Raw genomic sequence first — 22673 nt, forward strand, 5'->3', positions numbered from 1 at the left:
GTTATGTTAACATCCGATTACATCTTCAAGTGAATATAGGTATGTCTGGAAAAACATCACTAAAGAGTTTAACTCAGATTCATTGATATGAAAGGGAGCTTCTAAGTAAAAATCCCTGTGGAGCCTGTGTTCTGTCATTTAGTCTCCCAGTGTGAGATATCGTAAAGAATCTACAAGACAATATTGCACAAACACAGTTCTGCAGAGTTCTTGAAAATAGTTATTGGTTTGTTCCTACTAAACTGATAAAAAGCCCCATTGGAAAATGACCTTATACCTGTCAGTTTTAAGTACTCTGCACTTGTTAGAATCATGTCTAAGAAAGTTCAGGACCATATTGCAAAAGTTAGATTTCACCAGCACAGTGCATGGCAAACCTTCAGTAAGTGTGCTTAGTGTGCTTTTAAAACAGAGTTCTGAGTGTTTCAGAACTTGCAAAACTTCAAATAGAAGTGCTACCCATGACAGTCATCCTTAAAACACTCTAATACTTTTAATGAAAGCTAAAAGAAAAAAAATGCCTATTTCCTTTTTTATTGCATTAAAATAAGCTCTGATAATAGCAGTTCACTTCAGCAGTTCAGGTGCTTCATTTTTAAACACCCATCTATACCCTACATAATAAGCTTTCAGGTCTGAAATATAACAGGATTTCACATATATTGAATTGGCAAATCCCAATAAAAACCCTCCTTTCTATTTCAAGGCTTTCTTTGTAGGAAAAATATGAGATGTCCTTTTCCAAAATGATGGATTTAAATAAATATAAGTATTTTTCTTCAGATTGGCTCTGTTTGTACACTTAATACCTTTTCTTGATTCCAACATCAATAAACAGTAAACATAAACATTTACGGCTCTTGGCATGCACGTAGTGAGAAATCCAGCTCATACTTTCATTTGTGAAATGATTATTTCTGCCAAATCTGGTTTTTAACATGAAAGAAAGACAATTTGTAGTTTTGAGGGTGCAAGATAATACTGCTATTGCAGTAAAGTGTGGCTATGGGGTTAGAATGACATTGTAAATAATAATAGAAAAATGCAGGAAAAATGAGTTAAGTAGCCAGAGCACAGAGAGCTTGGTCCCGGTGTTTTACAGCCACCAGCAGTGCTCTGCATTAGTGTCCTTGACAGGAATTAGGACTTTCCTGCTATACTTTGTTTTACATTAAAATGTACTTCTCAAATTACATCTTCACTGAATTGTAACAATGCAGTGAGGACTTGGGGTATTTCAAGATAATCGTTACTGTTTGGAGGACTTGAAATTATTTCAGTGAGATCACTGTTCTTTGGGTTTAAACTAGTGAAGACCACTACCAATGGTACTGAATTTTAACAGACCACACTGTGTTTTCAGGAAAGTAATATAACTTCAGTAGTTTTTGCTACAGGCGCATCACGCATTTGTGCATTTTCAACACAGCTGAAGTAAGAGTCAGTAAAGCATAAGACCTGTTTTTTAACAACCAAAAGCAGCTTTTCATGGAATATTCATTGCCAACTACATGCACTGAAAAATTCTGAACTATTAACTGACTGCAAGAACAAAATCCATACATTTATCAACTGTTTTTCTCCCTGTAACCACTGTCAAGGAATAGTATTTTAATCCTTCAGCTTGACTTCCTTCTGGTTAAGGAGGGCTTTCTTTTACTGGAAGATAAACATGAAGCACAAATTGTTGAAACTACATTCAAGTTATATTCTAAGTACAGAAAAAACCCAAATGTATTCTGTAGGCCAGGTGATCTGCATGTACATGTACTATCACCCCTGATGTGCATGGTGGGCCATTTTGTCAAAACCATTTGCTTGGAATCAAATTTCAAATATCCTGCAACAGAGTAAGCAAGTTTTCTGTAAGTGTGACACAAGAATTTCACTCCCTCACTTGAAACATCCTTAACCTGTACTAATTTAGTCCAGAAAAATCTTGTTCAAGCCCTTTACCACTACTGCTACAAAATGTTCTCAGTATTTCAATGGGGGATCAGAATTTATGTTTTGTAGGTTCCCAAAAACCTCCTTTTCTAGGCTACACTTCATAGTGGGAGAAATACAGAAAAGAGCAAATAATTGAGGTAAAACATTAGCCATTTAAAGATTGTAAGGAACATTCAAGTAGAATGAGTATTCTCCTTAAAAATAAAAAAGCAGTCTTGGGAAAGATCAGTATCTAGAGATTTCTGCCCTTGCCAGGGGCTCCTTCAGCCAGTCCAACTTAACTTTACTTAGTAAATAGCAACCTTCAGGAAACAAAGTGAAATATTTTCTGGTAGCCAGAGTATCAGGAGAGTGCATTGATTATAGATGTGTGATAATGTATTTCTGCAACTGTAGAAGGCCACTACAGTTTTTACTAAAGTTTAAAGAAGTCAGGGGATTGAGAAGGAGCCACAGAAGTGGCACTAGAAGCATTTGTAATCCATTTTGCCATGGAAACTGTTGCACTGTGGAATCCCGGTTTCCTGTGAGCACAGATTTCTAAGAAAAGCCAAGTAGACAGCTGTTAGAAGGCTATCAGAGCAATTCATAGTGCTGGTGATAGGAGGGTGATTAGCTCCCACATCCTCTTCCCTCTTTACCATTAAATCATGGCCCACATGTTGCTTTTTAATGATAAATGATTACTGAAATTTTAACAAAACATGATAGATTAATTCAGAATGTCTTTAAAAAAAAACCAAAAACCATGCATCTTTTCAATAACATCCCTTACTTTAGCAGCTTGTGCCACTTTATTTACCTCTTGAAATATATCCTTGAAGATTAAGTATGTACACTTAGCATGTGGCAGCTGCCAAATCATGGGAGATGTTTCCCACTAAAACTGTCACTGCATTAAGGACAGGAAGTGCCTTGGAAAATAGATTCTTAAAAATTAGGTTGTGTTTGTGCTTCCTCTGAATAGGAAGTAGTGTAATTACCCATCCTATAAGGAACACTACAATAAAACACACCAAAGGCAATGGCTAGTTAAAATTAACTGACTTCACAGAGTGAATCACAGACCCTTCTTTTTATGACCCTGTCCTACAAAGTGATATACCTAAACTTCTGGTAATAAGCAGGGATGGAAAGTCACATTGCCTGAGATGCCACCCATTCTAAGCCTATAAGTAAATGTAAGTGTATGGAATACTGTAAGTGTATGGAAATATCTGGTATAGAAAACTATTTGAGAGACACTACAGGTAACAGTACATTGTACAAAAATTGTTTCAGCAAAAGGCTTCCCATGCAAGAAGGGAAAAACTAAAGTCAGGATTCTGCTAGAAAAATATGACTACATATAAAACCAAATGGTTGAAGTACAGTTATTTGATGAAAGACTGCTGAAAAGAAATGCTGAAATAAAGTTCGAGTATGCTTATGAACAGAAAAAGTACATGCAGCTGTGCAAAACATGATGATCTACAGAGAAAGGGAGACATAGGGAAGTAACTCACTTCTGTGTTACTTTATTCTTTAGCAATAATACACCTTCTCCAGCTGAGCTCTGACTTCTCAGGAAGGCACAGATGTGCTGGGTAGAGATTCATTGCTGGGAGACACTGGTTTGGGGAGGGAGATTCAGTAATTTGGGTAGAGCAGGGACCTCAGTGAGAATGAGAGTAATGCTGCTCTCATTTTCCAGCAAGCACTGGAACAGCCCGAGGTTTTCTACAGAATTGGTACACACCTTCCTCCCTGGCCAGTCCCTGCAACAGTTCTCTCTTCCAGTCTGTATAACTATTGCATGAATGCTACTCAGGCTGATCTGAGGGACAGAAAGATGAAATATATCAAGGCAAATCTGAAGGAATGGAGGAAAGATGTCCTGTTGCTTTAATATAATCAGGAGGAGAATTATTTTCTGTACAATATTGTGTGATTGCAACGCCATTTTGCTTTCGGCTCTCACTGTTTCACGGTGACATAAAAAAGTTCAGAGAGGGTGGTTTTGTTTGGTTCACGAGTGTTTGATGATAGGCGAGTACAAACAAGTGGACTGAAACATGAACATTCAACAGAAATGTGAACAAGATAGAAAAAAGAAGAATCATTGAAAAGTCACTTTTACAGGAAAGGAGTTAAAGTGAGATGGGAGGCTTAACCTGGACATCAAGGAAGTCTTCCCTACTAACATGCAAATAGGAGAATGGCCATGCAATGAAAATCCCAAAAGCATAGAGCCTTCTTATTTTGCAGTGTAGACTGAGTAATATGAAAATTATTCTGCATGTAAAGTGGATGTATGAAAGGTCTTCTGCTTGATGGTGGTGGGGATTTTTTTTTTTTTTTTATTTGGTTTGGGTTTTTTTTAAACTTTTAATATTAGTCATTCATAGCCAAATGAGCTTTTGGCTGAACACACACTACAAGTCCCTCCAGTTTTATATCAAGAACAGATGATTAGAGAAACAAATTATTTTGAAATATTATCCTTCATGGCCAATCCTAATACATTCTTTTTTATTATTTCAGGGTGCAAGTTGAATTCTATATGAATGAAAATACATTTAAAGAGAGACTAAAGCTCTTCTTCATCAAAAACCAAAGATCAAGTAAGCAGTTGGATTAATTTATTTTAAGCATATTTGTGATACTTTCAAGTAAGATCAAATTCAGTTGAAGGCAACACTGAAGTTATTATTAATTTTCTTCTGAGTTAAAATATTTAAATTTGAAAATAAGGTGCTCGTGTAGGATCAAACAATTAGTGATGTCACGAATTATTAAATAAAATCATGATTTCTGTGTCGTGATCAAGTTGACTAATGTGCAGTGATCTGGCAGCAATGCTCATTGATAAGTCGTGACCTTGTGACTAGAAAAGCAAAGACACTTAAGATGGTGAAGGGAAAAAAGCTTCAAAAGTACCCAGCTTTTTGAAGTGTTAAATATTCCTAAAATTTCAAACTTTATCTGCACTGAAAAAAAAAAAAAAAATAATTTGGAAAGGAGACTGTTGGGGATGTGGTACTTCAGAAATGTAGTCCTTGTCATTAGCCTATAGTCTAACTTAATTTACTGTCTTAATAATCTAGTCTAAGCTAAATATACCTTCATTGAAATATGTGCTTAAAGTCATCGGCCATCATAGAAGAAAATGATGTGGAGAAATTAAGATGTTAATATCTTTATATACAACCATGCAGCTGGTGGAAACATGGAATATTATCCAGTCTTGGTTAGAATGATGGACCTCATAGGTCAGAAGATCAGTAACTGACCTCAATTTTCTTCTGTGTAGCAGGACTGAAGTAACCTCTCTTTGCCTTTCACATGAAAAGAACTAAAATTACAATAGCTTTATACATAAAGCTTTTAGATTACAAAGAATACATTTTTTCCTTTGTACAGTTAAAATTGTTTCATTGTGTCTGGAAAAAGACAGAAAAAAATAAAAGAAATTTTTTGATGTCCCAGTCTGAAAATATCCAGAAAAACAAAACTGGGGAGACTAGATCAAGCTCTCAAAAATAAGACATACCAAAAAATCTTCTATCTGTAAGAGCTAGCAATAAATAAATACCAGTTTTATATCACAGAACTTGGTAATTTTATTGGCTAAGCTTCTTTTACTTTCCAAGTGTTGGAAGAAAAATATTCCTCTTAAAGGAAAGAAAAAACAGGCACCATGAATAACAAGAAAAATCCCCAAACCAAAGTAGTCAGTATTAATAAGTTCAAACACTCCTTCTACTTACGCAGATCTTGGTTCTTGTCCAAATACTCAGAAGCAGAATCCCCCCAAAGAAAGCCTCCAAAGAGCTGCTGCTGACACTGTAACCTGTCTCTCAGTTATGTGTACTCATTCAGTCAGGGAGCTGATAAACAAAGATAATAGATTTTAGACAGTGTTCAAGTGAGAGCACTAAAAACCTTCCTTCACATATTAAACATGGACTTGCTGTCATTGAGAAAAAAAATTGTCAGCAGGATCAGCAAATTTTTTGGATAGTGTAACTAAATCAAACCTGTTCACTGAACAGTTTTTGTGATAATGTCACATGGTTTTACCAACCAGAGCAGTCAGGTCTAGAATTTATAAGAATTTTCTACAAAATACTATCCTGATCTAAGTCACATATGGGCCAGTAACTTGAAATGTCAACTGTTTTATTAATTACTATCCTTATTGAAACTGATAAAACAAGCCTTCATCTATGTCTCATGATAAACCAATTTCTACTCAATCTTCTGCAAGCAAATGTCTAATCAAATTCAAACAATGTATTAAAAAAAAATCTTTAAAAAAGGTGTCACTCATGACCCTCACCAAAAAAAAAAAAAAAAAAAAAAAAGAAGAAAAAAAAAGAGAGAAAGAGAAAATGACATAGTCATAAAAGCATAACTTGCTTGTAACTTGCCAGGACCACACACTGCATTATCACACCCAACAATAAGTCTCAAAGGGAAAAGATAAGTCAAGTTTCAAGTCAGTGAAGAGGGAATAAAGGATTACTATCACTAGGATATGAACTATTAAGAGTATATTGTCGTCCAGCTCCTAAAGCCACCAAAATGATTTTGGTGTAAATCAGCTATATATTAAAGACTTATGGGAAAGGAATAATGGGAGGTGATTCTAAAATACTCACCTGGTACCTGTCACTCTGTTTAGACCAACTCTCTAAATTTGACATTTAATCTACAAAAATGCTTGCAAGGAGAGCATGAAGAATTTATAATAAAAGTGAAAGTCACAGTCAGAAGTGGTAAAACATAATGTATCACTTTATACTTAAAAATGCTTGCAAAAATAGCAAACACTTGTTTAAACTGAGAAGGAAATGTTAAGATTTGACATAGTTATATTTAGTTGACAAAACAAGTAGATTTTGAAATGTTATTATCAATTATTCTTTTAAATAAGACAAGAGTATGTAACAACTTTCTTACATAGACACAGTGAAATTGCATTCCCGTGAAACAATATAAAACTGCGTAACAGTGCATGATGGGTGGAGCTAAACACAAGTTTCAGGCACCACTCAAATTCAAAACATAGAGATATTCTGTGCCAATGACCCTGCTACTTAAGCAATCTGGCTCTGAATGGAGAAAACGAAATTAAGTCAAGCAGACGATGTTGATCCATTGACAGCATGTGAAATACAGAACAAAAATAGACAGGAAGCAAACAAATATGAAATGCTTCCTTTGTAGCTGAATAATAATTGAAAAACCTGTTTTAAATGCCTTCTGTAGTGTTTGTGCACCTCCTTCCCACATTTGAAATCCTACATCTCCATGACAGTGGAACACACACGTTGCTTCCAACTCACATGAGAACCCCCAGCTATGAGGCTGCAGAATCTTTCTACCAGAGAAAAAAAGCATTTTTTAGGCCTGCACTAATTACCCAAACTTTAGCAAGGATGGCTGCATATGTCACTGATGGCTGAGGCACACAGAGCAAGGAGAGATGACCTAGGACAGACTTGAATCCTGTTTTTCCCTATTTATATTTTAGTAACTGACCCAATCACCTATGCTACAGAACCTGTACTTTGCCTTGCTTTATAAACAACCCTAGCCATAAAATGCACTCTCTAGTGAAACCCTTAGATGAAAGCATGGCTGGTTTGAAAGCCCTACCTCCCATTCTGTGGGAAACAGCCATTCCTGTGAAGCTGTCCAGAGCCTGAGTTCCAGAGCTATCAGACAAAGATTTGAGAGTTAAGGGTTTAAGGCAGCAGGCTGAACCATCAGTCTGCTGTATTGATGTAGCTTTTAATCAGAAAAGAACCATTTTCTTTCGGCATTTAAACCAACATATAATTTCAAAGGATGATTAGAAACCAGGCTGTTATCAATGCAGAAAACAAGTGTTTCACATCAAGAATAAAATTTATGGAGCTAAAAAGCAGGAGAAAAACAACAAACTTCTATACTTGCCCAAGAAAGTTAGACAATACAAAATTGGTGGGCTTTTCATCTTTGTTTAGGTTTAGGGGATTTTTAAACATGATCTGCTTTCCTAGTTGTAATAGCCTGGCAACCAATAGGTCAATCATTCATATTCCAGCAGACTTCTACAAAAGGCTCAGGACAAATAAATAATTCACGTTTTCTTCAGCAACAGTTCAACCAAACCTGCAAATGAGCATCATAGCAATGGCCAAGTCAAATAATAGGAGACCACTTCTGTCCATGCTTCCTTCCATCCATGCTTCCTTCTGTCCTTCCCCCCTTCAACCATGTTGAGGAATAAATAGTCAGTGGCTAATTACTCTTGATAAGGGAGCAGGAATCCTTAGGTTAATGTTCTCAAACCCAATTGCCATAATAGCTGTGGGACTTATCACGGACTACAGGATTTTAACCCTTAATTTACAGAAACAAGGTGCTGTAAAAGTCTATCCAGTTCTTATGTGATAACCGCAACTTCATAATTAAGAGAAATAAGCAGTTTTATGTACTAAACCCAAAGATTTTGCTCAGAAATTGCATGGTAAAATATTTAAGAATACATGTTCTATTTTTCTGTGTTTCTAGTAGATGGCATTTTAAGGGGAAAGGAACTAGTAGACATAAAAACTGATTTATGAGTTTCATCTGTAAGGTGCTGGTTTTGAACTTAAGACTGAGTAAAGTTAAAAAAAGTAATATTACCATAAAATGATTGTGATTCTCTCCTTAGAAGGGAATGTATACACACAGCTTTGGGTATGCATTATTTGGGTAGTTCTTAAACCACAGAAGTATTTGCGTTGAGTTCAACAGACCTGCTGAAGTATTTGCAACACAACAGTAAAGCACAGTGTCCTTGCTGTGACTGGGGCAAGTGAAGTCACATCTGGGTAAGACTCAGAGTACTCAGATTTGGATAGAAGGGCTCAGCCACGCAGAAATGGACTCTCAGTTTGCAAGACTAAAAAAAAAATACTGCTTAAATGACCTCCAGTCACCTAACATTAGTCAACTAACAGTTTTAAATTGATTAGTAAATGAATGCTTACGTCTAAGAGTCAAATGAAAATATTCACGCTAGCAAAAAAGTCTGCTGAATTCAATAGCAGTACTAAAAATTTAAACCTTAATCCTCTAATGACTGCTAAATCACATAAAAATACAAAAAAAGTTACATTTCAGTAGATAACGGCTCCATTTGGCAGTGAAGTAAATTGCCCATGTGATAGCAGTAAGTGTCCATGTGGATCCCTTTGAAGGAATCCTGTCTTTGTGCATGAAACCTATGTTTGTGGGAAATAGTGTAATATTTTGTGATAGTCTTTGTGGTCTGTCTTTTCGGCTAGAATATTTACATGGTCTGTAAAACAAGTTGTTGATTCAGTTCAGTTGTGCATTCAGCATGACTTTTATATGTCCTGATTCTTGAATGCATAGTTATTCAACTTCAGTATTAAAAAACTCCAGTTTAATATTTTATAAGTTGTAATAGAGTTATATATTCTGTATGTGAAGATACTGCATGAAGACTTTTTTAGATATTAATATTTTAATGCTTGCCACTGCATATCCCCTGCCTATGGCTGAAGTTATGTCTTTTCATGCAGCTGTATCCTGTATCTCAAAAAGCACTGTGTAGTTCTGGTTCCCCTCCCAAGAAATTGAACTTTTCAAACTGCCAAAGACCCAAAGAATGGCATGAGTGAAGGATTAACAGCATAGAATAGCTTTCAAACAAGTGACTGCATAGTTCTTTACATTAAAACAAGCTGAGTTATATGGACTGGTTATATAGACATTTGCTTTTTACTACAAGACTATTCGAGTTCCTTTTATTTTTACCTTGAAGGCTGGTGAAACTTTAAAACCCCTGAACTTATTTCAGTCTTTTCTTCCTCTCTCCTCTCCTCTCCTCTCCTCTCCTCTCCTCTCCTCTCCTCTCCTCTCCTCTCCTCTCCTCTCCTCTCCTCTCCTCTCCTCTCCTCTCCTCTCCTCTCCTCTCCTCTCCTCTCCTCTCCTCTCCTCTCCTCTCCTCTCCTCTCCTCTCCTCTCCTCTCCTCTCCTCTCCTCTCCTCTCCTCTCCTCTCCTCTCCTCTCCTCTCCTCTCCTCTCCTCTCCTCTCCTCTCCTCTCCTCTCCTCTCCTCTCCTCTCCTCTCCTCTCCTCTCCTCTCCTCTCCTCTCCTCTCCTCTCCTCTCCTCTCCTCTCCTCTCCTCTCCTCTCCTCTCCTCTCCTCTCCTCTCTTTCTCTCCTCTTTCTTTTCTCTCCTCTCTTTCTCTCCTCTCTTTCTCTCCTCTCTCTCTCCCCTCTTTCTCTCCTCTCTCCTCTTTCTCTCCTCTCTTTCTCTCTCCTCTTTCTTTTCTCTCCTCTCTTTCTCTCCTCTTTCTTTTCTCTCCTCTCTTTCTCTCCTCTTTCTCTTCTCTCCCCTCTTTCTCTCCTCTCTTTCTCTCCTCTCTTTCTAGGTCTGAGAATACGATTATTCAATTTCTCTCTCAAGCTACTAAGCTGTTTCCTATACATAGTTCGTGTGCTCCTGGATGATCCTACACAAGGACTTGGATGGTAACGTTCGGGGTTTTTTCCTCGTTTCTGCTCTCAAAGCATTATTTAAGTTATAAGAAATAAATTAATGAGTACACGAAGGATTTGTTTTATGTCTTCCAGATATTTTGAAAGAATTACAAAGCTGCTCATACATTGTGAATGGAAATAAGAACTAAAATAACAGTATTATTTTTTTCCCTTTACCACTAAAATAATCTTGGCTCTCTCCTTAGATACTGTGCATCAGATGTAATTGTGCAAATATGTATTTTAGATGTATTATTACATGACATTTCTATGTAAAATTGCAAATGTCTGATTCCCAGTTTATGCAACAATTCTTTTTGGATTTTGCTTAAATTACTTAAAACCCCAGATCCCGGAAATGGACAGACAAATACATGAAACTGAGCTTTCATGTAGATGATATTGATGATCATTTTCTAGCCTTCTGCTTTCTCTGTACACTTCAGAAAAATGAGAGCAAAGGTACATTCTATACTCACAATGATTTATGGATATAATGAATGATGTGCACACCCTGAATTGCCAGTATGATATTCTAGATCACTGTTTTTTTTTTTTTTTTAATGTGTTACACAATTAATCACCAAATGTAGAAGAAATTGTAATTTATTTATACTGTTGTATTTATATCCTGGGAATATTGAATCTCCTCAATTTTTAATGCTAATAAGCATCACATTTTATTAACGTACTTCCTTTCACTTCATTTGATTCTTTTGTCCTTAAATGCTGAAAGAAACAAAGCATATAAGAAAATACTCAGCTTAGGATGATAGAACCAGAAGTCTTCACACAATGTTACACAAGGGACAGAGTCTGATTTCTAATTTTAATATTTGGATATCGGTTAAATCTAGTAAGGGCAACACCAAAAAAAGCTAGTGCATGGGAGAAATACTCTACTTTACCAGAATGAATCCAAAGAAAAGAGAGGTAAAGAATATTTGCTTTATTCAGCAGTGCATGAGAGAAGGATATGTGAATAGAAGATGTGTTTGAGATTTTTTTTGGTCAAAATTTATCATGAGAAATTGTAAGATCTGAAAAAGGGCCGTGAAGAAATTTCCCTGAAAAACAAGACCTATAAAAAACTGCTTTTGACTCTACATATACCTTAGAATGTCTCTTCAATAAGAAGAAACAAACAGTGAAGTTTCCACAAGAAGTTGTGGAGGAGAGAAATTTAGAATTTTTAAAATTCCTTAGAAATTTAGTCATATTAGCAACTAAGGGACTTAACATTTTCCATCTAATCATGGTTTCTGGCATGCTGCAATTCTTTCATTATGAGACCTCTGGTGAGCCCAGCTGAGTATATTGTACTGCATGGTTCTGTCTGGGTATGCAGGACAGGTTAGAATATCAGACCTTGTGCCAAATACACTTTTGTATTTATGTGCCAAGATGCATATTCATATACATCTGCAGACTGCTGAATGCCTCACACTTCTCCTGGCATGTCCTTCAATCCAAGTGTTTCACAATTCACCAGAGAGTGTATTTATATTTTCTATGCATGTTATTCCCTTACATGGTGTTGTGGTACATCTAAGAGAGTAGTTGGTGTGTTCTGTCTCTGAATAACATTTGTCTGCCCGAGAAGATTCAGGTAAGTCCTCTGCCTGCTCACTAAGGCCCTAATCTTAGAAGCTGTGCCAAAAAAACAAACAGCAGCCCATTAATGCCCTAGAGATCTTGAGGGCTTGATACCAAAAGTCCTGCTTGAATGCATTTTTAAAGATGTGGTGATATGAAAGAAAGTAATTTCTAGGTGCTGGGTCACAGCTTGATGAAAGAACCTACTCAGCATGCTGAGAGCATGGCCACAGAAAATGTTTTCACCTGGTTGGTTTTAAAGTGACAAATCTGGGAGCAAGTCTTTTCATCAGATTTATTTCCTGTTTTTCAGAAATGCCTGCACAAGTTGGTGTCTTTCATTTACTCCTTCAGGGACAGAGGGTGTACAGGAAAGAGCTTAAGACATAAAGCATCCTTATTAATGGGTACAGTTTAGCACTGTCCCACTCATAGCTGGTACACATACAGTTGTTGCTAATCTGTGGGCTGCAGATCCCTTTACTTTCTGCTGACCTTGCTTGCTGAGGATGAGTGAAGATATTTATCATCATTTACAGATTATATATTCCCTCATCCTTATATGACCATGCAAAAGGAAGATTTGTGCCAGCAATTAAAGGCAAGATAACATCATGTGTATAATGGCCAATATTTTTACTTGGGTAGCACCAGTTTTGTACTTGAAATACTGCTGCATGCATCTCCAGCCCTCCTCACATCCTCAGGAGAGGTTAGCAAGCGTAGTTTGCTGCAGTCTTTCCTGCTGAGAATGTGCTCTTTGTATCACAGCCTATCCATAGGATAGGATTTCTAGAGTCTCTTGATCTTCAGTATATATTGTGTACTTAGTTCATCTTTACAAAGTGCCATTTCAGTTGTCTTGCTTTTAAATTTGAAAAGAAATCTTCAAAAATGTAACCTGGAATGCTTCACAGTCTTTTATCTACAGATATGGAACACATACAGCAGTACTTTCTAAAAGTTACTTTACTTTTAAAAATGTCTGTATTGATTGCCTTAGGTTTCAACTATTGCATGCATTTCATGGACCACTTAATGATGTAATTAATATCCCTTTCCTCCCATATGTTTTTATGACTGTGTTCCCATACACATTTGCTAATGAAAATGGACTTTGCATGGATGGTATGGCAACTATCAGTAAGGAATTAAACCGGAGTTGTTCCAATCAAAACTACACACCTGGAACAATTGATTGGTGAGTTCCTAAGTTAAAACAGCAACCCAAAAGTCCACAGAATGGTGGGAAGGGAACACAGGAAGACAGATCCATTTCCATCTGGAATGGTGGCATTTTAACATATAGTAGGGATGTTTCTATAAATCTCTAGCCATTACTTAAATTTCTGAATGTTCAAACTGCATTTAATATTTTAATTATTTCTCTTGATTGCAAAGTGAACTGCTGGACTGGATGCTGGTGTGAGATCTGGGTTCCATCAATGCTGATACCTTGCAGAAATAAAAAAGAATGCCCTTAGCTTAAAAAAACCCCAATTCTGAGTAGGAGTAAATGATTAACAGGAAATTATTGTGCCATTGAGAGTTTCCCATTGCAGTGGTGCTGTATCAGGTGCCTATTAGCATTGATAGGATTCTTCCAAGATATCACAGCCCCTATGAGTTAGATACCATCACTATCATTATATAGATAGCAAAATGTTCACACAAAAGGATTGTCAGTTTCCCACAGGAACCTCATGATTTGCTGTGGATTAGAAATACAAGTCATGTCAATACTCAGTAGGTAACTACTGATTTGAAGTTTTTATTACTAAGAATTTTTTTTCAATAAGCCTGCTCTAATTTCCATTCACATGTAAAATTTTTTTTTTTTGTCTGAAATACCAGATTATGATTAATTTCATATTTATTTCCTTACTGTAATGAACAGGTCTCCCATTATTTGGGTGAATCGAAGTTTACCTTTGTGGGGATTACAGGTAATATGTAAATGACAAATTCATCTATTGCCATGTAACAACTGCAGTGATATTGTTTCCAGAATTGTAGCAGTGTTAAAGGATGCTTGGAAATGTTGATGTCAGCAAGGAAATCTTGAACACCAAGTACAGCAAAAGCATAGAGATCAGCTGATCTGTACTAACTCTCTCTGGGAAATGAGATTTTTCACTAAGAAAAACTTACTACTTAAGCTTCCAGATAGGTTATACTGTTATATTCTCTCACCATGATTGGTGTAATGCCAATGCAATGATTGTACTTCTACGTAATACACCATTTTCTAAGGGAAGAAGTCCTTGAAAATACCCGTAGAATATGCACAGTTTGAATAATTCTTGACCTAGATTCAGATTACTTTATTAAATTTAATTTTAAAATACTGAGATATTTGTCTATGCATGCAGTCCTTTTCTAATATGTCTATTTGGTAAGGGTAGGAATTTATTTGAAAATAAAGCCCGAGTTTATCTAAAACTAATAATATATCTGCTTTGGAGAAGCTGATATATTTTGATTGCCTATTTTAATAATTTTGGATATTTTAATTATTTCCTAAATCATAGCATCTTTTTATACTTCTAGATAAAGACACTGTGCACCCTTCAGAGCTTTCAGTTGTAGGGACTGTTAATTTAAAATTTAAAATCCTGAGGCTTGACCTCATGCTCCAGCCTGATAGAATCCATCTTGATGGAATATCCCCATAATACACATGAAAATACAAATACTTTCTGTGCAAAGAACATCAGTAAATTCTTAATATCTATAAAGTAAGATAAGTATTAAATATTTTGTTTTACTATTTCGATATTTGACTGTTTAAATATTTTAAACTGTTTAATACATGCACTTACTACATAATCAAATTGGAGGCTGGTAAATCAAGCTCAGCTGCATTTAAATCTTAAAATCAATAATTATTCATTGGTATAATTTTTTTCTGCTTTCAACTTTCTGCATGATACACAGTAAGAAAAACAGTTCCTATTCCACACATTCATAACATCTTCACAAGAAAGTAAAGAGCTGACTGAGTTTGCTTATTTACAGCTTCTTTCTCTCTCTCTCTCTGTCATGTGGGAAGATTTTGGTACTGTTTAGGAATAAATGAAACTCAGAAAAATAACAATATCTAAGCTTCAAGCAAAATGCTCTTAGTTGAGAGGGTTTCAGAGGATTCATGGAAGAGCTGTTTTAGATAATCTTTTATTTTCATTGTAATGTTAATACCTATTCTCTAGAAGCTGGTATTAATACACATATTTTTTTTCACTTCACTTAAGGTGTCTGTGGCCGTAATTAGTCTCTTTGAAACTCTGTTGCTAAGTTATCTCAGCTACAAGGTAAGTACTCTTTGTTACTTTTACGAAGAATTCATTAAAAAAATAATGAGTCAAATCCTTCAATATAAAGTTTATGTACCTTTGCCCATGCTGGTATACAAGCAGGGAGTTGAGAAAAACACACTTTCCGAGGATAGAATGTTGCCACGCAGGCAGCCCGGTTTCCCAAATGTATGAGCAACCTGTAATATCTAAAGAGTGGAAGTCAGCAATTAAATGCTCGTTATTTTCCATTGTAATTTGAAAACACATTCTCAAAAGTGACCTTGATTTTTTGACAATGATTTTAAGTTGTGCAGTTTTATTTGTCTGTCCATAATGTATTGGACACAATTGTCATTGATTTTAAAGCTATAGCTACTCAGTACATATAATTCAAGGTTTAGCCCTATAAAACTCTGCCCAGAAAAACTAGGCCAAGAGAGTACTTACAAAAAAAAAAGATATCTGCATACTTGTGTTATTCATCTGTGTGATGCTACTGGAATATCTTTTCAAAATGTCTTGAAATCATTTGATTTTGTATTTTTGTATTTGGATTCTCCTTTAAAAGTTAATTTTTTCTAATATAATTATTCAGTTTTCTTCATTCCATTTTGTTCTGCTCTATCTCTGCATTTTTAATATCTTTAGGAGAATAATACTAAAAGCATTTGAAATCATTTACCAAAGAAAATACAAAAATATTTGGTTTCTAAAGCTGAAAATATCTTGGGGGATAATCTTTTTTTTTGTATATTTTGTATTACTGACACTCAGTTGCTATCAGAGCCACTGCTGAATTTAGAGAGTTGTATTTCAGCGTGCTTACTGAGTGATTATGGCATAAATATTTTCCTTAGTGCCCAATAATGCTAAGAGGCTTGCAGTTGTCTGCTGTCTAAAAATTATTCTTCTGAATCTTTGAAGCATATATTATTTAAGGGTTGGGGGTTACAAGTGCAGATCAATTATGGGCAGAAATAGTGGCAAATTTATATCCTGGTGTCTAAACAGTAAAGGGCAATTACAGTTTGTGCTGTTCCTGAGTTTATTGGGCAGCATTTTCTCCTCATTCATTCTGCTTGTGATTTGTATCAGTTTCAGTGGGTACAAAAGATGAATTCTTGGCAAATCAGCTTCCATGGGAAGTTACTCGTTAGTGTGTGATGGATGGAAAGCTCCACTACCCTGATTTGTTGCATACACCTGTCACAGAAGTTGAGGCAATTTTGTGATTCCACTCCCCTTAAGAGAAAGAACTAAGGGATTAATCTGAGGAACAACAAAATGTGTCAGTCACATCAATCCACTTGATGCAAACACCTCCTTTCCTCTCGTCACGTTTTCCTAGTTTTATTTACACCATTCTCTTGAAGCTAAGAATGGTGTTATTGCACCCACTGTAAGGCTTTTCTGCACAGCCAAGGTGACCAAAGGTGCCTTGGTTCATGTAAATCTGTGGTAGATTACTTATTTTACAGAAACATTTTCAAAGTTTTCACAATTTAGGTAACTAATTTCTACAAGTTAGAGAATTAGCAAGTGAGAAAACAAGAAAAAGATGATTGTGTTTGCATCGGAGTGCACATTACTAGGATTTCACAAATAACCTGTAAAATTAATAAAGCAGTCATTTGAGAGAATACTCCAAGAGATTGACCTTTCTGATACCTGGTTCATGACATATGAGAAATGATTCAACATACAGAATAGTGAGGGGAGAGTAGCATATCATGCTACTATGACACAGTGAATTTGCATTTTTTATAGCTTTTAAATAGGAAGGAATGCAAAGGATGTAGCGCTGTGTTGTGATGCTGATCACTTGGATCCAGGAATGGAAAGTTTACAATCTGCATTCTCACAGCCTAAAGTATTACATTGGGGTTTGTCCTTGGCCAGAATTCTGAAAGATATCTACATCAAAAATCTCCATTGTCAAAAGTTGCCACAGACATCTGGCAATCCTGTGTGTGCCTGGTGCTCGGGCACTCTCAGGGCTTTGAGCAGCACCATACATTCTCACTGCAAAAAGCAGTTTTGCAGAACTCATGATGCATTTATGCATTTCCATGTGGAAGCCAGAATCCTACAGCTGCACACATCCCTAATTACCTGGATCCCATCCATACTGGCACTATGCCTGCACAAGAAAATTATGTGACATTTCTTCTCTATAATGCAGAGGAGGAAACTCCTAATGTTAAAAATGAGGAAATCTGTGAAATCACAAAACGGTTCAGTTTGAAAAATCAGATTTGATTTTGATTTTACTCTTCATACAAAACCCTCTCAGTTTATAGGCTCATGATTTCACTTGTATGTCTGACTCCCACCAATTGCAATTACATGGAAGACAATAATCCCTGTCCCTGAAGTATAGTGGTTTCCAGATGTGGAGAGTTAAAAATGGAGAAAGAATTATATATGATACAGAGATTATATTTAATTTTCAGTGGCTATATCAGGTGGTTATTTTTTCAGGGAAGATGAACATGTCATTGTAACTGAAAATAAAATGCAAATTCTTGTAATACTGCCATGGTATGTGCTACACTATTATTGCATTACCTATGATGCAGTTCTGCTACACAGCATTAGTAAAGCTGTACGTCACTGAAGTTCAACTACCTTCCTTTTCCAATATGTGGATTTTCACCTCAACATTTAATCAGACAACCACTGTGCAGATTTGGAAAAAAAGAATTATCCTCATCCTGTTGCTAGCAGTAAGCAAATTAAAAGATCAATGCCACTTCACTGAAATATGTGGGAAGACCTTTCATTTCATGGAAGCAAGATCAAGTTCCAAAAAGCCCTGAAGTGCTCTGAAGTATTGGTGGCAGAAACAGAGAAGTTGATATTGTAGTCCTAATTTAAATATGAATATTTAATTTAAATATTAAACACTCAATTTCTTCCTTACTTCCCTCTCCAAAACAGTTGAGAAAGAAAAAATACAAAGTAAAGATAAATGATAAATGCAAAGGATGAAAGGAAGGAGATTTAAAAGTATATATCTTTTGCTTGGGAAGTACAGTATGATAGATTGTAGGAAAAAGGATCCAGAGTGATCTATATTCCATATTGACATTTGTCACATGTGTTTAAATCTGAGATGAATGATATTCCTGAATTTCAGTTGTGGGAGAGACTCCATGTGTTTCATTGGGATATCACATGTATTTCTCGTCAGAAATTTGTATGTAAGCTGACTGTGACATTGTGGGTTTTTTTTCCTTTTCTTTGAAGGGAAATATCTGGGAACAAATTCTGAGAATACCCTTTCTCCTGGAAATAATTAATGCTGTCCCTTTCATCATCACGGTAAACATGTTTGAATTAATACATTTGCACGTTGTACTTTTACAGCTGCACAAATACTCTTACTTTTTTAAAATAAAATTTCTTCTAATGTGTATGATGAGTTGTGCCTATGGGAACAGAAATTTGCCAACAATAAGAAGATAGTTTGCTGCTGGAGTGAAGTCATACAGATAACTTTCCATTTCCTCTTCCATGGGCACAAACAAAACCAAAACCCTCTAATTCCAACTACAGCACAATCAATAAAATAAACCAGCTGGTTGTAGAAATGTAAGAATCACTCATGTCTCAGTGAAAACTGACTGTGTTCCTATTTTATCTAATTATCTTGCATGTGGTTAATCACAAAGGAAGACAAAAATGTTATTTAAAGCCAAATCTCACACTAGAAACACATTAATAGTAAGTATTTTTCCCAAGTGCTTCATTTCTGCTTGAATAGTAAAGCTCTATTCCTCATCAGAAAAGCTTCTAATGAATTTGTTAATTCTTCTTGCAGATTTTCTGGCCAGTCCTAAGAAACCTGTTTATTCCTGTATTTTTAAATTGCTGGCTGGCAAAGCATGCTTTAGAAAATATGATTGTAAGTATGCAAAGGAAATAAATATTCTAAAGTTGTGGGGTTTTTTGTATATTGTCTTTAGTGGGATTTTGGCAGTACAGTCCAACCCTAATAGGAAGCTAACCAGATCTGTATTTAGATTATCCAAATGGTCAAGCATTAGTAAACTGCTTTCTGCATCAAAATTTGAAAAAACTAAGACGTGAAATGAAATCTCAATTAGTATAAATTGTTACTGTGCCAATACAGGAAATGGCAGTGGATGGTTCTTTTGCTACTCTGCCATTCATACACAATTGCAGGGAATCAACAGTTAGGCTATAATTGGGCTTTGCAGCCTGTAATTTGTAAGCTAGACATGAGCAGACCTCAAGGCAGCTTGCAATAGGATCAGAATTGTGCTGGGATGAACAAAGAACTAGATATTTCTTAAATAATCACAGAATCACAGCTGGCACTTCTGCACCTTCTACATTATCAGCAAACTCATAAGTGCATTTGGGTGACTGCGTTGCTATCAGAGTACTGCATAATTCCAAAACAGAGTCAGATCCTGACTTACTGGTTCCAACCCAAAAATAACACCTATTTTCCATTACTACAGAATGATCTTCACCGAGCCATCCAACGCACACAGTCCGCAATGTTTAACCAAGTCCTCATTTTAATATCTACCTTACTATGTCTCATCTTCACTTGGTAAGTGGCCAAATGCCCTTTGTTTTTATTATATATTTTGGCTTGCCTGGTGGAAACCAGGCAGTAAAATAAGAAGGGTGAAACACATCAGTGAAAGTGTTAACTAGCACCTGGGGTGTGAGCGCACCAGGTTTGGAAACAGAATCTGGATGCATAGGAAAAGGAATCCTTCTTACTCTCAGGAAGGAAATACAGATGAAGTAAAAACATAGGATAAAGCAGGCACATATACCAGCCTCAGCAGAGAAGTCACTCACATATGAAGAGTACCAACAGAAGTAAATTGACCCACACCAAGGTCACCTTCCTCTGTCTGTTGGGACAGAGAAGAATGTGCATTATCTCAGCCACAGGACTTTGACCGAGTCAGGTTCCCCTAAGGATTACAGGGGATAGCTGTTAATAATCCAGATTACAGACAGTGTAGAATGTATTAATCTAGAGTACTGACGGTAGTGGACAGTAGGTTCAAATAACCAAAATGTATTACTCTGAAGAATATTTTGCTGCAAGACCTGAAAAACTTGAATTTACATCCAGAGGAAAAACACCACTCGGTTGCCCCATGTTTACATTGTGCCAGAGCGATATGGTGTTAGCCAGGGTTGGAGGCAGATGAAGGAGACTACATGATTAGTCTGGCTATACAGTAGCTCTGTAGCTTACTTAAAATACAGAACTTTCACATCAGTAGTGCCTGAGAATTGAGAATCATACTCAGGGGGAATACAGGGCTGTGTACAGCATGATACAAGCTGGTGTACTGGAGGACAGTGAAGAGAGAAGATGGTTCTGTGTGGAAAGGCTAAATCACCTGTATTTGTTTTGCCAGACAAGATGCCTTTAGGTCAGCACATTGATAAAGTTTGGTGTGTCATTTTGGAGACAGTAACTCGATTTTTTCTTATTTTATTTCTCTGGCTTGCTTTTCTGATAGTCACTGTTATGTGCTGCCTAACCCTTTTGGTAATAACTGTAACATAGCACACGGCCTTTGGAAGAGGAGTTTGCTCTAGCCAGACTAAATGAATGGTCCAATTTTACCCTTTGTCATAGGGCCACACACCTGTTTAATAACAAATGCTGCCTGTTCCAGACAGTAATGAATTTTTGTGATATTTAATCTCCTATTGAACATTATGTAATTTTATATGCATAGGGATTTGGACATTTTTAATTTTGCTTTTTAGTTTTTTACAACACAAGGTGCTATTGAGTAAATATTGCTCCACCTTTTTAACGTACCTACTTCAATATTTTACTGAAATACTGCACAAATTATGTATCCTGCTCACCAGCATTGTGATAACTGACAGTGAAACATGCAGAAAGTGGCAAGCTCACCTGTAATTATGGCTAGGCTCAACAGCTGCAGATACTACTTCATTATAGTTCATTATTTACTGACCTAGGACTGACCCTGCTAGACTTGAAAATAAGCTAAATGAAATGAAGACACCCAGTTATGCTGTAACTAAGGAAACAAAGCACTTTTTGACTGAGAATAGTTGTTCAAATATCTGCAGCTTCTCTAAGACTGGAGTTATGTTCAAGTGTTGTTATGCTACTCTTGTCTATGTGAACACACATAATGGCATTTTTACACATTCTTTCTTTATACTACTGATTATATATTTAAAATACCCCAAAAAACCTCTATAAACAGTCCAAATCAATTAACTTAGTGTCTTTGATTATGTTACATCTATGGCGAATTTTATAGACATCATTTAGAACTTAGATGAGTTCCTTCCTGCTGAAGGAGGACCTAAGTCCATTGCTGGAATCTATCCACTTAGGAGTGCCTTTCACCAGACTGATCTTTCATGTTTTCTGCAAAGGCAAGTAGTACCCAGGTCAGTGCCCCCAAACATGTTTGGGAACCAGCACTTGCATAACACTCAAAACCTTTCAGTCATCACCAGTCTGTTCTCATAAGCATGCTTTGGCTCCATTTAGAAACACTGCCCTGCTCCATGTAGTACCATGGCTTCAGCAAAGCAAAATGACTAAGCCTGGATTAGTAGCTTGAGCACAGTGCCTTCAGTTGCAGAGCACTTTCCCCTGAGAGGATGAGGGACATGCTCATGGTGTGCTTTTAGCACCACTGATACCTGCCCTCATCAAGCCTCCTTGCTGACACTCAGGCCCTGGGCGGATTCAATTGAAACCCCACAGCCCCCTTAGCTCCTGCTTGCCAGGCTTGTGCCATCTGCTGCAAGAGCAACATCAGCACTTGTGAAGCCAATATAGCTTTAAAACACAGGGTTTTCTGTTCAAAGCCACCTTTTTTTGGCAGACACATAGAGATGGAATGGAGCTTTTTATGGGAATTTCATGATTTTATAATATGGTATGAAGCCCAGAAAGATTCCTCATTGGCTTTGTTCCTGTCTGCATATAATAAGAATTTTCAAAATAACTTTACCATAACTAGCAGGAAACCCACAGAAAATGAATTTCACCTCGTGCATCATCTGTAAAGGCATCATTTACATCTCAACATCAGAATCTTTTAAGTGGTGGTTACACAGATAGGCACGTGCTAGCTTATGTCTTACAATTCAGATGGAAGCTTTCCAATGAAAAGTAAAAAAGTAAGTTATCTGAGGTTACAACTGGTTGGCTAACCTCACAGTTTTTAGATTCCATTGTTCAGGCTGTCCTTTGCACTCAGAGTATAGTAGAAAAAGGCTTATTCTGTGTTTTTGTATACAG

General features: G+C 36.4%; 1 protein-coding gene across 2 annotated transcripts in view; it reads left to right on the forward strand.

The window, feature by feature from the left end:
* KCNT2 (potassium sodium-activated channel subfamily T member 2) overlaps window positions 1–22673 on the forward strand; it is a 115555-nt gene that overhangs the window by 23456 nt on the left and 69426 nt on the right. For both annotated transcript variants that reach the window (XM_053950794.1, XM_053950795.1), the window contains exons 2-9: window positions 4474–4553; window positions 10370–10469; window positions 13219–13275; window positions 13972–14020; window positions 15326–15385; window positions 18620–18694; window positions 19194–19277; window positions 19861–19955. In XM_053950794.1, the coding sequence (XP_053806769.1) occupies window positions 4474–4553; window positions 10370–10469; window positions 13219–13275; window positions 13972–14020; window positions 15326–15385; window positions 18620–18694; window positions 19194–19277; window positions 19861–19955 (600 nt within the window). The remainder of the gene's footprint in view (window positions 1–4473; window positions 4554–10369; window positions 10470–13218; window positions 13276–13971; window positions 14021–15325; window positions 15386–18619; window positions 18695–19193; window positions 19278–19860; window positions 19956–22673) is intronic.

This window comes from Vidua chalybeata, chromosome 9 (assembly GCF_026979565.1).
Source record: "Vidua chalybeata isolate OUT-0048 chromosome 9, bVidCha1 merged haplotype, whole genome shotgun sequence".
Taxonomy (NCBI): Eukaryota; Metazoa; Chordata; class Aves; order Passeriformes; family Viduidae; genus Vidua; species Vidua chalybeata.